This window comes from Hyperolius riggenbachi, chromosome 1 (genome assembly GCF_040937935.1).
Source record: "Hyperolius riggenbachi isolate aHypRig1 chromosome 1, aHypRig1.pri, whole genome shotgun sequence".
NCBI lineage: Eukaryota > Metazoa > Chordata > Amphibia > Anura > Hyperoliidae > Hyperolius > Hyperolius riggenbachi.
In genome coordinates, this window is record NC_090646.1 from 189642811 (window position 1) to 189658519 (window position 15709).

Sequence of the window (15709 nt, forward strand, 5' to 3'; positions counted from 1 at the left end):
AGTGGAGAGAGACTGAGATGGAACAAAGATCTTTATCTGTATTGCAGGCCCCACATCACACAGAGGCTACTTGCCCATAATAGGACTCCTGTCCCTGCCAATCTCTCACACAAGTCCGCAGGCAGCCCTCCTGGAGTCTAGGGACTGTGAAAACTTTTCAACCTGTGTAATACCTTATCTAGCTGCTCACATGCAGTCTTAACAATGGTGAGAGAGCAAAGTTTTTTTCTATGGATCCTACAGAAGGCAAGCCTCTGCTCTGCCTCATGCTGCGTACATTTACAGCTTGCCCACCCTCTAATTGCACTTTCATTTCCCTCAACCATCTTGAAAGTACCAGGCACTGCAAGGTCCCTAAAATCATGAAATGAGAGGTGGCCTGGGGGAAATCTCGCCCCTTCCCCCTGGCCAGTCCTCGCCTGCTTGTCACATCATTTTGTTCAGGTGTAATGTTCAGCTCTCTGCAAACTGATACTGCTTGGGTGTCCACGTACTGTGACACAATGGGACGAACTAAAACCTGGACCCCCTTCCACTTGCAAAGTCACGCTCCCTTTCAACGAATCGACTTTCCCATTAATCACGCTTTGCGGAAAATAGTACAACCAGGAACCAATCACAGCACTTCTCCCCCTCCCTCTCCCCCCTCCCTACGTCACTCAGATGAGTGTGAAGCCGTGATTGCAGATTAGCCCAGCGTATTTGATTGGCTGCGTGTCTGAAGGCGGGCGGGGAATTTCTTTCTATTTGTGTAGCTCAGGGTTGTCATGGTTACCCGGTGTACACGTTCTCCTAGAAGCAGAAGAACGTTAAGTAGGCTGGTATGTAATGTAGCGCAGTATGTAATGTAATGTAGCAGTCTATCCAGCTCATCACCCCAGCCAGGCGCAGCATGAAACAACGATGCTTCTAACTTTTTTATTTCACATGGTTATTTTAGCTTTATGTAGTTTTTAAATTAAATTATGGTACCTGTTTGAGCAGCAGTGTATGTAATAATTATAATATTATAGAATGCCAACCTGTGCCTGTTTATATGTGAATTGCTTTGCAATTCCATTTTGTAATTGCAGCAAATTAGTCTACTTTTAGAGTTATGGATCTGTGTTAAAACCCATGTCCAGACTAATATACCTTTTCCACTGGCTGTAATTCGATCTGATGTTTGGATCACGCGATTTGCTAGTTGTGAGAGCCCATCTCCACTTGTGCGGTGCGAATCGCAGCGGAAAAAATTCGAATTCGCATGAATGACGCTGTATGCGAATTTAACCATGGCAGTGCCTGTTTGCTTTTCAAATGATTCCCATGAAAATTCGCCTACACCCGCATAGCGGTATGTGAATTCTGATGGCTCTACCATGCAAATTTTTCACGCGGACGAAAACGCACAGAAATCCTGACAAGTGGAAACAGTCCCATTCACTTGTATTGGCTATGCGAATTCGCGATAGTGGAAATGGGCCCTAAGGCTTCGTTCAGACTATATGCAATGCTGTGTGCATTTTGGCAGTGCGTATAGTGTGCGACTCGCAAGAACGGTAGAAGGGCATAGACAGCCCTTCTACCGTTCCCATCATATGCGTTGTGCAGCAGTGCGATGCGCTATTGCACTGCTGCATGCATTTTTCGGGAATCGCAGGGCTTCATTCACTGCAGTGAATGGGATCTGCAGCGCATAGCACAGATGGCGTGCAATCGTGTGCATTGCGTTCCGATCGCACAGCCATCCCAGCTAAATGATGTGGACAAGGCCTAAGGGCACCACAATGACATGGTTTATTGCAGTGCCCTTTCCACAGTTGCAATTCGCTTTTTTGACCAAATAAAAATGTGCTGCATGCAGCATTTTTTATGCATTTTTTGTCTGTTGGAATTAGCCAATGCAGTGTAAAAATAAAAAAATTGAATATTCTGATTGCAGCGCTGTGATGATTGCCATTTTCAGTGGAAAAGGGGTCTAATTTTTTTTATTAGACTAACGCTTGCTTCTTCCCTCATTTAGCTATGTAAGAATAATTTTAAGTGTTTAAAATTGCCCTAAATACCTTTATTTTGAATTTAAAAAAAAGTGAAACCGTGAGAATCACATGACTGGTACTAAATAACTTGTCATACAATGACAGAGCAGCTCATCTTAAAGGATATCTGCGTTCACAGTGGAGCTTTGGGGCGTAACAGCCACTTTGCAACGCAGCTTACCGGACTGCAATGTACCACCTTTGCGACATTCACAATGCGGCCAGGTCGGTTTAACGGCATGCGGCATCCCAACGCATGTATTGTGTGCGGCACAACTTTCCCATTCTGTTGCGATCCTGCTTTTACAAGGAACACAACACCCACTGTAAATGTCAACAAAGTGTTTAAAAAAAATAAATTAGATACTTCAGTAAAAGGAAGCCTCCAGATAGTCTAGAGTTTTGCCGCATTTTCTTACACTTTAGCATTCAAGTGATGGGTCCCTCGCTAGACTGGACTAAGCTTCTTTTGGCCGGCCGTGGATGAGCACATCCTGACTGGGCATGCATGAGTTAGGTCTGTGCATAAGCAGTAGTACAAAGCTGCTTTTGCAGGCTTTTATCCTCTGTGCACAAGCACATTTTGCTGAGCATGCAGAGGCGCCTAGACAAGTACGCTAACTCTCTTTGCCCCGGCCTTCTGTTTGCGTATCTGTGCTTGCTTATCCCTAATAACTACTATATGACAGTATATATTGTAATGGGTTCTCTTTAGAGCAGGGATGCCGAACTACAGTCCTTAAAGGATCCCTTAGCGCTAATTTAAATCTAAAATTGATACCCTGTGTGCGTGTGGGGAAGTGCGCATAGGCGTACTGCATCTCCCATGGCTCTGCGTCATCTATTGTTTGTCCGCTGTGCATCCCGTTCTGTATATCCTGGTGGGTGCGGTTAGTGCCCTTTGACCCGGACATACTGTGCTGTGTATGCTTAGTATTTTCTACTACTGCCTGTGACTGCGCTCGCCAGTGGAGTGCGTGCATGCTGAGTACGTCCTCGTGCTGGCGTGCGCTTGTACAGTATACTGGTTCCCAGCGAGCGGGGTCACAGGCAGTCCAATAGGACATATTGCGCATGTGCAGCACAGTATGTCCAGGTCAAAACGCATTGACCGTGCATCCAGGATATACAGAACGGGAGGCACAGCGGGCGAAGCATAGAAGACGTTTGGCCACGGGAGGTGCGGTAAGCCTATTTGCACCTCCCCCACACACATGGCATCATTTTTAGATTTAAATTAGTGCTAAGGTATCCTTTAAGGGCTGAGGACGTCACACATTTTTGGCACAGCTCAAATTCATTGGTGGGGCTGAATCAGGAAAGGTTTGGTTCATCAATTAGAACACATTTCTCCATTTCGCAGTCTATCCTAACACAGGTGTGTATATTGCCCTTGAGGACTGCAGTTCGACACCTTGTTCTTTAGAGAAAGCAGGGTCACATCAAACCCAAGACATACATAACAATCTATAGCCCAGTAAACTGCTACAAACTAGGCAGGATTGTTTCAGTACCCACCTCCTACCACGCAGTAACTCTCTACTGAATATTTAACAGCCCCACCTAGTGTTTCCACCTCACCGTTTAGATTGTAAGCCTCTGGCAGGATCCTCCATTCCCTAGTGTGATCTACAGGATCATGTGCTCCTGTCCTATGACAGCCTGTACTTGTATTACTGGTTCTACCTAACCAGCCCATATCGCATGATCATGTAATTTGTACAATTTGCCTTGTATAACTTTGTTCTATATTGTATAACCTTGTTATGTCTGTCATCCTTGTATCATTGTATATATTTATTGTCCAGCGCTGCGTAATATGTTGGCGCTTTATAAATACAATAAATAATAATGTGTGAGCATGAATGTGCATTCCTGCCCATCTCCTCCCTTTATTTTTTATATCCAGTCAGCCATCTGACCATCCTGTAAACCATAAGCCAGCAGTGGATAGATGGAGAAGGTGGACAGCAGCAGCAATCACTGGTTGTGGGGTGTCAGTTTTTAGGGAAAATCAGGTGGTTGGAGTGCAGACCCACAAACAGTAAGTAGACGTGGCATAATGGGGTGGGCAGCATGCATTAACAGCGATGGGCTTCCGAGTAGGAAGCCATTCAAATTTTGAATTAAAATGTTGCTTATTTAACGCAGGTGTGAGCACGGGAGACGGGGGGCACTTACCCAGAAGTCAGTTGGCTTCTATGCATCTTAATCCACATGCACGCAACCTATGGGACGCGTTCCAAAACTCGCTACCACACTTCATCCTTCAAGCTGGAAGGAGGAAGTGCGGTAGTGAGTCGTGCAATGCGTCCCATAGGTCACATGCGAGTGCATTGAGACGCATAGAAGCCGACGGACTTCTGGGTAGCCCTCTGTCTTTGTGAGGGCTTCCTCCTTGCTGCTTCCAGTGCCACAGAACCACAGGTTGAAGTACACAACTGGGGACATGCAACATGACTACAGGTACTTCATCCTGCAGTTCTGTGGTACAGGAAGAGAAGAGATGGATGCCCTCATTAGATGAGGGGCTTTACAACAGCCCTCTGTAGGTAAGTAAATGCATGCTGCCTACTCCAAAAGCCCACAGCATTTACAAACCTCCCTTTATTTGGTATTTAGAGTTTTCATGTTTTCTTCAAGGAGAGGGGGCCACTGCTGCTATGTTCTTGCTTCCTTTCATTTTCATGATCATGATGCACAACCTCTCATGATCTCAACCACTTTTTCACCATGACACTCTGTGCACTCCACACATTTTCTTGGTGTGTGGCTGTAGCTGTAGCAGTGGTGTGTTTTAAAGTGTTCCTTAACCACTTAAAGGGACTCCGAGCAGTGCAGAAACTATGGAAAGATGCATATCATTTTAAAGCTCTCTTTCTCCTCTTTCCAATGATATATAAACCGCTGCCCTACGTCCTTAGTTTTCGCTATTTTTGCGATTGAAATTGCCGCGGCCGCGATTTTAATCGCAAAAATAGAGAAAACTAAAAGGCGTAGGGCGACCATTTAGGGGTCGCCAGAAAGAGGAGAAAGAGAGCTTTAAAATTATATCCATCTTTCCATAGTTACATTGTATTACACAGGGCGACTTTTTCGGCTGAATGGAGCTGCTGACAATGGGGAAAGTGTCGGCCTGTGTAATACAAGTAACTATGGAAAGATGGATATCATTTTAAAGCTCTCTTTCTGGTGACACCTAAATAGTCGCCCTACGACTTTTAGTTTTCTCTATTTTCGCGATTGAAATCACGGCCGCGGCAATTTCAATCGCGAAAATAGCGAAAACTAAAAGGCGTAGGGTGGCGGTTTATATATCATTGGGAAGAGGAGAAAGAGAGCTTTAAAATGATATACATCTTTCCATAGTTTTTGCATTGCTCGGAGTCCCTTTAAGCTCTCAGGCGTTTTCACTTTATGCATCCGAGCAATGTTCACCTCTCCTTCATTAGCCTATAAATTTATCACTACTTATCACAATGAACTGATCTATATCTTGTTTTTTCCGCCACCAATTAGGCTTTCTTTGGGGGGTACATTTTGCTAAGAGCTACCTTACTGTAAATGCATTTTAACAGTAAGAATAAGAAAAAAAAATGAAAAAATTCATTATTTGTCAGTTTTCGGCCATTATAGTTTTAAAATAATACATGACTCCATAATTAAAACCCACATATTGTATTTGCCCATTTATCACGGTTATTTCACCGTTTAAATTATGTCCTTATCACAATGTATCGCGACAATATTTTATTTGGAAATAAAAGAGCATTTTTTCCGTTTTGCATCCATCACTATTTACAAGCTTATAAAAAAAAAATAGAGAGAAATATTTCATCTTTACATAGATATTTAAAAAGTTTAGACCCTTAGGTAAATATTTATGTGTTTGGTTTTTGTTTATAGTAATGTTTTTTTTTTATTATTAAACATTTTATGTGGGCATTTTTGGGAGGGTGGGATATAAATAGTGTTTTATTTGGGTAAATATTTGTGTATTGTAATGTTTTTTTACTTTTAGATGTAGTTTTACTTTTTGGCCACAAGATGGCAATCTTGAGTTTGTTTACATGACGTCACTCTAAGCGTACAATGTACGCTTAGAGGGACATAGCTTCAGAAAAAGCGTAGCTTCCGAGAGAAGCTGTCGCTTTTTCAGCGGGGGAGAGGAATCAGTGATCGGGCACCATAGCCCGATACATTGATTCCTGGGCTAACGAATCCGCGGCCGGGAGTGCGCGTGCACGCGCGCGATCAGCCGCGGGAGCGCGTATGTCCTCCTTGACGTTTTTATACGTCAAGGAGGACAAAGTGGTTAAAGTTGGAAGAAATGTTATTGCTCTTGTGCACTGCAGTAAGTGCACCATCCTTTCATATGCTTTTCATTCCTGGGGTAATGATTGCTAGATTTTATTTGTTGGGAAATGTTTGCTGCATTTTATATGAACATGAACGGTAATGATTTCCGCATTTTTATGTTGTGTAATGTTTTATGCACTTGTTATATGGGGTAATGTTTTCTGCATTTCTTATGTTGGGTAATGGCTGATGCATTTTTGGAGTGGCCTGAATACACCTCTCTCTGATATTATAAATTACACAGAATAGCATATGCAATATAATTAACTATGCTCTATATTTTGTTTCAGAAAGAAATGAGTGTGCTACCAGCTGTGCAAAGACATGGCCTTCAGGGCTTTCCCAACCTTGTGAAAACAAAGTCACTAGCTTCATCGCCTCTAAAACGCCCTGATATGAAACACCAGTAAGTTACTTACAATGTCTTATGTGCCCTAACCTAAAGTTAAAGCAAACCTTTATGCATCTGTAACCTTATATAACAGATACTAAAAGAAGAACACAAAGGGGCAATCATTAGCACTTCACTTCCAGTTAAGGGATATCTGGCAGTGCTGGAGGGGCAGGGGATGTGGTAGTACTGCTGTTTCCATTCTGCAGTTTAAAGCTGGCCATACACTATCCAATAATAATTTTATATTGTTTTCAATAAATAATATAATTGATGTTTAGAGCTAAAATCGATCGAAAGGTTGATCCGCAATGTTGGTTTTCAGGGGGTTGTAAAATAATTGATCATAACATCAATCATAGTACTAAAAACAACAAAATTGACAGATAATTGAACAGTCAATGAAGTATCCACCTTGGTGCTCAGATACAACTAACCTGATGTAGGTAGCAGTTGCAGGTGCTCTTTTTCTGCAGGTCCACCACTCCTGCCAAACATATACTCCACCGATGTAGAAAAAGGCACTCCACAGGCTTCAAACTTGCGTTTGTTATTTATTGAGCAAGACACACTACATGTTATGAGTCAACTGACCCTTCCTCACTGAGTCATGTAGTGTGTCTTACTCAATAAATAAAAATCGCAAGTTTGAAGCCTGTGGAGAGATAATTGAACAGTGTATGACCAGCTTAACGGTGCATACACACATCTAATTTTACATTTGCCAATGATTGGTCAATTTTACCACTTCTGTGTAATTTGGGGTTAACAGTTTGTGTATGGAAGCTCTCATACTTCATGGAAGTGGTAAAATTTGCCAATCAACGGCCAATCAAAATTTGATGTGTGTATGCACCCTTAGGGTTGCCATACGCTTATTGATTTTCCTGTTCGATTCCTGGCAAATTATATTTTGCTAGAAATCTATTGCCCCAACATTTTCAATCCATCAAATTTTCATCACTTTGACCAAAAATTGACTGAAACTATTGTTTATACAGGATGGAAAATATCTATTGATCGGTGGGTAGGGCAGGAGCGGTGGGCGATCAATGGGCCATAGTGTTGCACTGCATTGATAAGTACTACGCTGCGGTTTGATCAATGTTTAATAGATGTCCTGCTGAAATCTTTGATTATTATTCATTTATAAAATGTCAACACGTGGCGCTGTACAGAGTAAGAAACAAACATGGGGTACATAATACTACAGACAATGGTATACACAAAATATAGACATTGGTACATAATACAGAATTGGTAGCCATCGTAAATACAGTGACAAATGTAACATGATCAACAAAATATACAGGATCTTCTCAAAAAATTAGCATATTGTGATAAAGTTCATTATTTTCTGTAATGTACTGATAAACATTAGACTTTCATATATTTTAGATTCATTACACACAACTGAAGTAGTTCAAGCCTTTTATTGTTTTAATATTGATGATTTTGGCATACAGCTCATGAAAACCCAAATTTCCTATCTCAAAAAATTTGCATATTTAATCCGACCAATAAAAGAAAAGTGTTTTTAAAACAAAAAAAGTCAACCTTTAAATAATTATGTTCAGTTATGCACTCAATACTTGGTCGGGAATCCTTTTGCAGAAATGACTGCTTCAATGCGGCGTGGCATGGAGGCAATCAGCCTGTGGCACTGCTCAGGTGTTATGGAGGCCCAGGATGCTTCGATAGCAGCCTTAAGCTCATCCAGAGTGTTGGGTCTTGCGTCTCTCAACTTTCTCTTCACAATATCCCACAGATTCTCTATGGGGTTCAGGTCAGGAGATTTGACAGGCCAATTGAGCACAGTAATACCAGGGTCAGTAAACCATTTACCAGTGATTTTGGCACTGTGAGCAGGTGCCAGGTCGTGCTGAAAAATAAAATCTTCATCTCCATAAAGCTTTTCAGCAGATGGAAGCATGAAGTGCTCCAAAATCTCCTGATAGCTAGCTGCATTGACCCTGCCCTTGATAAAACACAATAGACCAACACCAGCAGCTGACATGGCACCCCAGACCATCACTGACTTTGGGTACTTGACACTGGACTTCAGGCATTTTGGCATTTCCCTCTCCCCAGTCTTCCTCCAGACTCTGGCACCTTGATTTCCGAATGACATGTAAAAGTTGCTTTCATCCGAAAAAAGTACTTTGGACCACTGAGCAACAGTCCAGTGCTGCTTCTCTGTAGCCCAGGTCAGGCGCTTCTGCCACTATTTCTGGTTCAAAAGTGGGTTCATGCTTCCATCTGCTGAAAAGCTTTATGGAGATGAAGATTTCATTTTTCAGCACGACCTGGCACCTGCTCACAGTGCCAAAACCACTGGTAAATGGTTTACTGACCATGGTATTACTGTGCTCAATTGGCCTGCCAACTCTCCTGACCTGAACCCCATAGAGAATCTGTGGGATATTGTGAAGAGAAAGTTGATAGACACAAGACCCAACACTCTGGATGAGCTTAAAGAGAACCTGTACTGACTAAAAATATTTAAAATAAACACATGAGGTAACTTCAAATGAACATTACATAGTTACCTCGCCGCCAGTTCCTCTCAGAAGCTCATCATTTTCCCGACCAAGTATTGAGTGCATAACTGAACATAATTATTTGAAGGTTGACTTTTTTTGTTTTAAGAACACTTTTCTTTTATTGGTCGGATGAAATATGCTAATTTTTTGAGATAGGAAATTTGAGTTTTCATGAGCTGTATGCCAAAATCATCAATATTAAAACAATAAAAGGCTTGAACTACTTCAGTTGTGTGTATTTGAATCTAAAATATATGAAAGTCTAATGTTTATCAGTACATTACAGAAAATAATGAACTTTATCACAATATGCTAATTTTTTGAGAAGATCCTGTATAGCAAATTCCAAGACACAAAAGAGTGAGAAAACACTACCCTTATAAGCTAACAATCTAAAGGAATAGGGAGAACACAATAGTATACATTATGTATACCTAGAGGAAGTGTGCTTTTAGATCTAATTTAGTAAGGAGCACAACTTGGACGAGGTTAAAGGGGAATGGCCTACGTTAGAGTACATGCTCGTCGGAAAAAGTGAGTTTTGAGAAAGCACATAAAGATTTCAAAGGTTGAAGTGTGACGGGTGTGTTTTGGAAGAAGTATCCGGAGGAGGGGTGAGGCTTGTGAGAAATCTTGTATATGTGAATGCGAGAAGGTGATTCTAGAGGAGGACAGAAGAAGAATATTTGCAGAATGCAGATTGCTGTTAGTGTGGTTTCTGGAAACGGATGAAGAGATGTACAGGGGAGAGAGGTTGTGGAGAGCTTTGTAGGTTGGAGTTAATAGTTTTAAATGGGTCCTCTGGTTAATTGGCACCCAATGAAGAGCTTGACAGGGAGACTTAGAAGAGAGAAAAAATGTAAATTCAGGCAGTGCACAGTAATTTTGCCATTACTAACGCCGGAGAAGTGCTGTCCATTAACCTCCTGAGCGGGAGGCCCGACACTATCGGGCAAGCAATGTTTGCTTAAAGCGGTATGCCCGGCACAGTGTCGGGCATGCCGCTCAGGAGGTTTTGCTAGGCATAGGACTCCCCCAGTATAAGTAAAATAGGTGTAAGAACTCCAGTACAATTTAGGCAGCACATATACTAGCTCCCCTATTGCTTGGTGACCTCTATGCCTAGCTAGCCTATACTGGGCGACACCTGTACCTAGCTAGCCTATACTGGGGGACACCTGTACCTACCTAACCTATACTAGGGGGCTTTGTGTACCTAGCTAACCTATACTGGGGATACCTGTACCTAGCTTGCTTATACTGGGGGACACCTGTACCTAGCTAGCTTATACTGGGTGCAACACACTGTACCTAGCTGGCCTATACTGGGCGACACCTGTACCTAGCTAGCCTATACTGTGCAACACCTGTACCTAGCTAACCTATACAGTCTGACACCTGTACCTAGCTAGCCGATACTGGGTGACACCTGTACCTAGCTAGCCGATACTGGGAGACACCTGTACCTAGCTAACCTATCCTGGAGGACACCTGTACCTAGCTAGCTTATACTGGGTGCAACACTGTACCTAGCTGGCCTATACTGGGCGACACCTGTACCTAGCTAGCCGATACTGGGAGACACCTGTACCTAGCTAGCCGATACTGGGAGACACCTGTACCTAGCTAACCTATCCTGGAGGACACCTGTACCTAGCTAGCTTATACTGGGTGCAACACTGTACCTAGCTGGCCTATACTGGGCGACACCTGTACCTAGCTAGCCGATACTGGGAGACACCTGTACTTAGCTAGCCAATACTGGGAGACACCTGTACCTTGCTAGCCTATACTGTGCAACACCTGTACCTAGCTAATCTATACTGGATGACACCTGTACCTAGCTAACCTATACTGGGGGATACCTGTACCTAGCTTGCTTATACTGGGGGACACCTGTACCCAGCTAGCCTATACTGGGGATACCTGTACCTGGCTACCTACCTACAATAATCTGCAGGGGATTTCCGAAGACAGATGGGCGATGGGCCTGCGGAGTATGGGCAGCCGACCAATCACTCTCTAATCAGATTTGATTAGAGAGAGATTTATCTCTTGGTCAATTTTGCCCTTCATCTCTAGATGTATGGCTACCTTTACATCGTATTAGTGCAGGTTGAGCAGCTGAACCTTGGAAGTATAAATTATCAATTCTTGAAATTTTGAAATTTAGATTAGATTTTGTGTTTCAAGCTGTTACTAAAAGCAAAACGTACATATACTAGACCCTTGCTTGACACATTTTGGTAAGTTACAGAAAAAAAGGTTATGAAAATTAATTGGATCACTTTTTGCACAGAAATCCAGCAGAAACTGAACGCCATGGAGGTTAAAGTCATGGTAATGCGCGCATTGCTTTGGTAAAAGACTGCCTGCGTCAGCAATCTTAATGCTAGTTGGTGCATCGGGCTCCTGGAGTATTGCAGTTCCAGAGAGCAATTTAATGAAATACCCTTTTCATTATGACAATTTCATAAACTGCATTGGTTTGTCTTGCTTCTGCCATTATGACTGTCCCCACTAAGGCTAGGTTCACACTTAGTACGTTAATGTATCCGTGGCTCCGTTTTTCAGCCCGGATCAAAAACGGAGCCATGGATACTAATGTTGAAAATAGAAGGCGCCTTCACTCAAAAAAAAACAAGAAAACTGTTCCGTCTGCATTCAGAGGGATCCGTTTTAAAAACCTGAACGGACGTTCCAGATTTGCTGCATTTTTTTGGACTGTAATTGGTCCCGCATACATGGAGGGGTAGTGGAGGGCAGTGGAAAAACGGATCCCCCTCTACACAGGCATCTTTGGACACAGAAACGGATCCGTTTCTGTGTCACAGCCTGTAGAGGGAGAGGCAGCCACCATGCTGGAGGGGTATAGCAGGCAGGACGGGGGTGGCAGTGGGAAGGTGGGACATCCCCCCACCCTCACCTGGGTCCCCCGTTCCCACTACGCCTCCAGCTAGTTTCCGCAAAACTTGCTAAAATGTATAGCGGGGAGCTTACCTTCTCCTTCTTCTATTACCTCCGCTCGATGCGTCACTGCCTGCAATGCCGCCCTCCGAAGTATAGAGGGCGGCATTGCAGGCAGTGACACTGTGAGTGTAGGAAGTGGAGAGAAGGTAAGCTCCCCGCTCGCTGCCGCTATACATTTTAACAAGTTTTGTGGAAACTAGCTGGAGGGGTAGCAGGGACAGGGGACCCAGGTGAGGTAGGGGGGGCCTTCCCGCTGACCGCTGCCACCCCCGTCCTGCCTGCTATACCCCTCCAGCATGGCCGCTGCCTCTCCCCCCATGGCTGGGCATATGTTTCCACGGACTGGAAACGTATACTGCAAACAAAAAGACATTTTTTAGGAAAAACGGGGGGATGGGGTGAAAGAAAATTTTTTTTAAAAACATCCGATATGCAACGGAGCAGTGTGGACCTTGCCTAACTTACTAGGTTGTGTTCCTCAACTGAGAATACTCTTATATAATGTTTTTGAACATTCAGATACAGTTGCTCACTCTCAAGTTCCTTGTACATACATTTTTAGTTTGAACATTGCTCCACAGAACTGTAAAGATCTTTACACCCTTTTAGATATCTAGGGCTGAGGAGAGTGATCTGCATTAACTTTCAACCACATGGGTGAGATAGAAATATATTGCTATCCTTGTACTCTATTTATTCCAGTCTCTTCGCTCCTAACATGGCTAGTAGTTTTCTGCTGCATCATCAGTAGTTAGGAGTTAGAGGTGTTTAAAGCATGTGATACATTCTGTGGCCACAGGCCCCGCCAATTAGTTTCTGTTATTAGCTACAAATCACCTTTTGAAAATGATTTGTAGCTAGACGGACTTGTAGTGAGCTACACTTTCTGTTGAACAATGCTTCATTTTGAAGTTCTGTACTTTTGAGATAGTGATAGCTTTTCTAACAACTTAAGACTTATACCATGCTCAAAACAAAACAAGAATAGGTATGTTAGACAAAGACAAAGAGGGTGTTTTCAAGAAAGCTGTCAACGTGTCACCATGTGAAATGCCCACAAACTGCTTTACAAATTTGGCCATTTTTAACAAAATATCCATATAGATCAGCCTGTGAAAGTCCTGTCCTTGGGCTGTATTTGTGGCTGAAAGCTTCCCCCAGGTCTTGTGTACATTATGTTATGGTATATGTTTTTTAATAAGGTCTGGTGCTAAAACATGTGTTTATTAATATTAGATAAACCCTATCAGAAGGACTCACTTTGACATAGACATACTGACAAGGATAATACATAATGCGAAGCTTGTAAGTAATACAAAGGTCAAATGGTTACCTTATTATAAATACATATCTGCTGTTTTGAGAGAGGTCCATCTTCTCTGTATCTCTAAAATCCTTTCAGTGTATTGGGCTACAAAAAGATCTTGAAACTTTGAGGACGGTGGGGTGAAAAGAACAGATTACTTCTCTGACTAGAATTTTTGGATTGTGAAATGTTGTGTTCTGTCCAGTACCTAAACGTCTATACCTGAGCACCAGAAATATCGTAGGACACAGCAGAGGCACGGGGTGGTTAAGGGAGACCTAAAGCAAAGTAAAGAAAATGAGTTTCACTTACCTGGGGCTTCTACCAGCCCCCTGCAGCCGTCCTGTGACCGCGCCGGCCCTCAACCATCCTCTGTTCCCCTGCCATGGCTTAGTTTTACCAACTGGGAGTCTGCAGGCCACTGCGCCTGCACGGCCCTGGCCACGCAAATCCTTCTTCGCATTTCCGTCCGCAATAGCATCCTGCGTCTGTGCAGAATGCTGTTGCGGACGGGAACGCGAAGCAAGATACGGCTGCAGGGGGCTGGTAAAAGCCCCAGGTAAGTGAAGCTCTTTTTCTTTATTTGGCTTTAGGTACACTGTAAGTTATAGATGCTGCTTTGGGTGTAAGTTAGTTTAGTGTTATGAGTTGGGGTTGAGAGCAATGTTGTGTTCTGTCCAGTACCTAAAAGTCTATAGCTGAGCACCAGAAATATTGTAGGACACAGCAGGGGGTAGCGTGTAGAGGGCAGTATTAGAGGAGGTTAATGTAAGAATAGAGTCACAGTGGGGGATAGTAAGAGATCATTATAATTACTGATATTCTACTATTGGGAATACAGAAACAGTACAAAATCTGTAAAATTACCGATATCCTACTATCAGTATTACCTCATGCCCATTTTACAGGGTTCCGGGCTTGTATTGTTATTTACAGCTTCTCTAAGGCCCCCTAAACACATGACAGAATTCATGTGTGTTTTCCATCTTTGCGAAATTCATGTTCAGCGAACATCTAATGAAAGTCAATGGCATCACATTTGACATGCGTTATTGTGCAAATTTTACAATAAAAGAAGAATCAGATGCCAATATGAAAAACTTCAAAGACGCATGTGAAGGCACCCTAACGCAAACAAAAATAGCTGATCTGGCATTTTGTGTTGTTTCAAATGAAACACTTAAAGAGAAACTCCGACCAAGGATTGAACTTTATCCCAATCAGTAGCTGATACCCCCTTTTACATGAGAAATCTATTCCTTTTCACAAACAGACCACCAGGGAGGCGCTGTATGGCTGATATTGTGGTGAATTCTCTCCCACGAAGACATTCTGAGTACGTACTCTTGGCAGTATCTTGTCTGTGAACCCTGTTGCATTGTGGGAAATAGCTGTTTACAGCTGTTTCCAACTGCCAAAACAGCAAGCAGCAGCTACATCACTTGCCAACAGTAAAAATGTCACCATGTGATAAATGTCAGAATATAAATCAGGGATATAAAATATTTTACAATGGGCAAACACTGACTAAATCATTTATACATAATTATTGTAAAAATGAAGCACTTTTTTATTACATTATTTTCACTGGAGTTCCTCTTTAACTGCAATATATTGAAGTGGTAAAAAATGGCATTTAAATGATGTGTTAAAAGCAAAAAGTAACAAGAAAATGTTTAAAGCAAACCACATTTATTTCATTTTAAAAAATACCATTTGCCTCGCTATCCTGCTGATCTCTTTGGCTGCAATAGTGTCTAAATCACACACCTGAAACACGCATACAGCTAATCCAGTCAGACTTCAGTCAGAGCACCTGATTTGCATTCTTGTTCAGGGTCTATGGCTAAAAGTATTAAAGGCAGAGGATCAGCATATTACCTGGTTCAGCCAGGTAATATGCATTGTTTAAAAGAAAATAAATATGGCAGCTTCTATACCCCTCTCGCCTCTCTCTTAAAAGGAAATAAATATGGCAGTGTCTATACCGTTCTCGCTTTAGCTTCCCTTTAAGCAGTTGTGAACTTTATGTCCACAGCTGACTGGCTGCACAGGAACTAAGGAGCCCACATTTTACTGTGATATATTGAGACTTCCCTAGTGGACCCCCACATGTAAA

The 15709-nt window shown here is 42.5% G+C and overlaps 1 protein-coding gene across 3 annotated transcripts in view; it reads left to right on the top strand.

Moving 5' to 3' along the window:
* The first annotated feature begins 739 nt into the window (after positions 1–739).
* TTC29 (tetratricopeptide repeat domain 29) overlaps positions 740–15709 on the top strand; it is a 326460-nt gene continuing 311490 nt past the window's right edge. The window contains exons 1-3 of one of the 3 annotated variants that reach the window (XM_068269706.1): positions 754–821; positions 3931–4065; positions 6671–6786. In XM_068269706.1, coding sequence (XP_068125807.1) covers positions 6677–6786 — 110 coding nt within the window. In that variant the 5' untranslated portion in view covers positions 754–821; positions 3931–4065; positions 6671–6676. Of the gene's footprint in view, positions 822–847; positions 989–3930; positions 4066–6670; positions 6787–15709 lie in introns of those variants that run through there. The other 2 variants (XM_068269697.1, XM_068269689.1) reach the window with 2 other exon arrangements.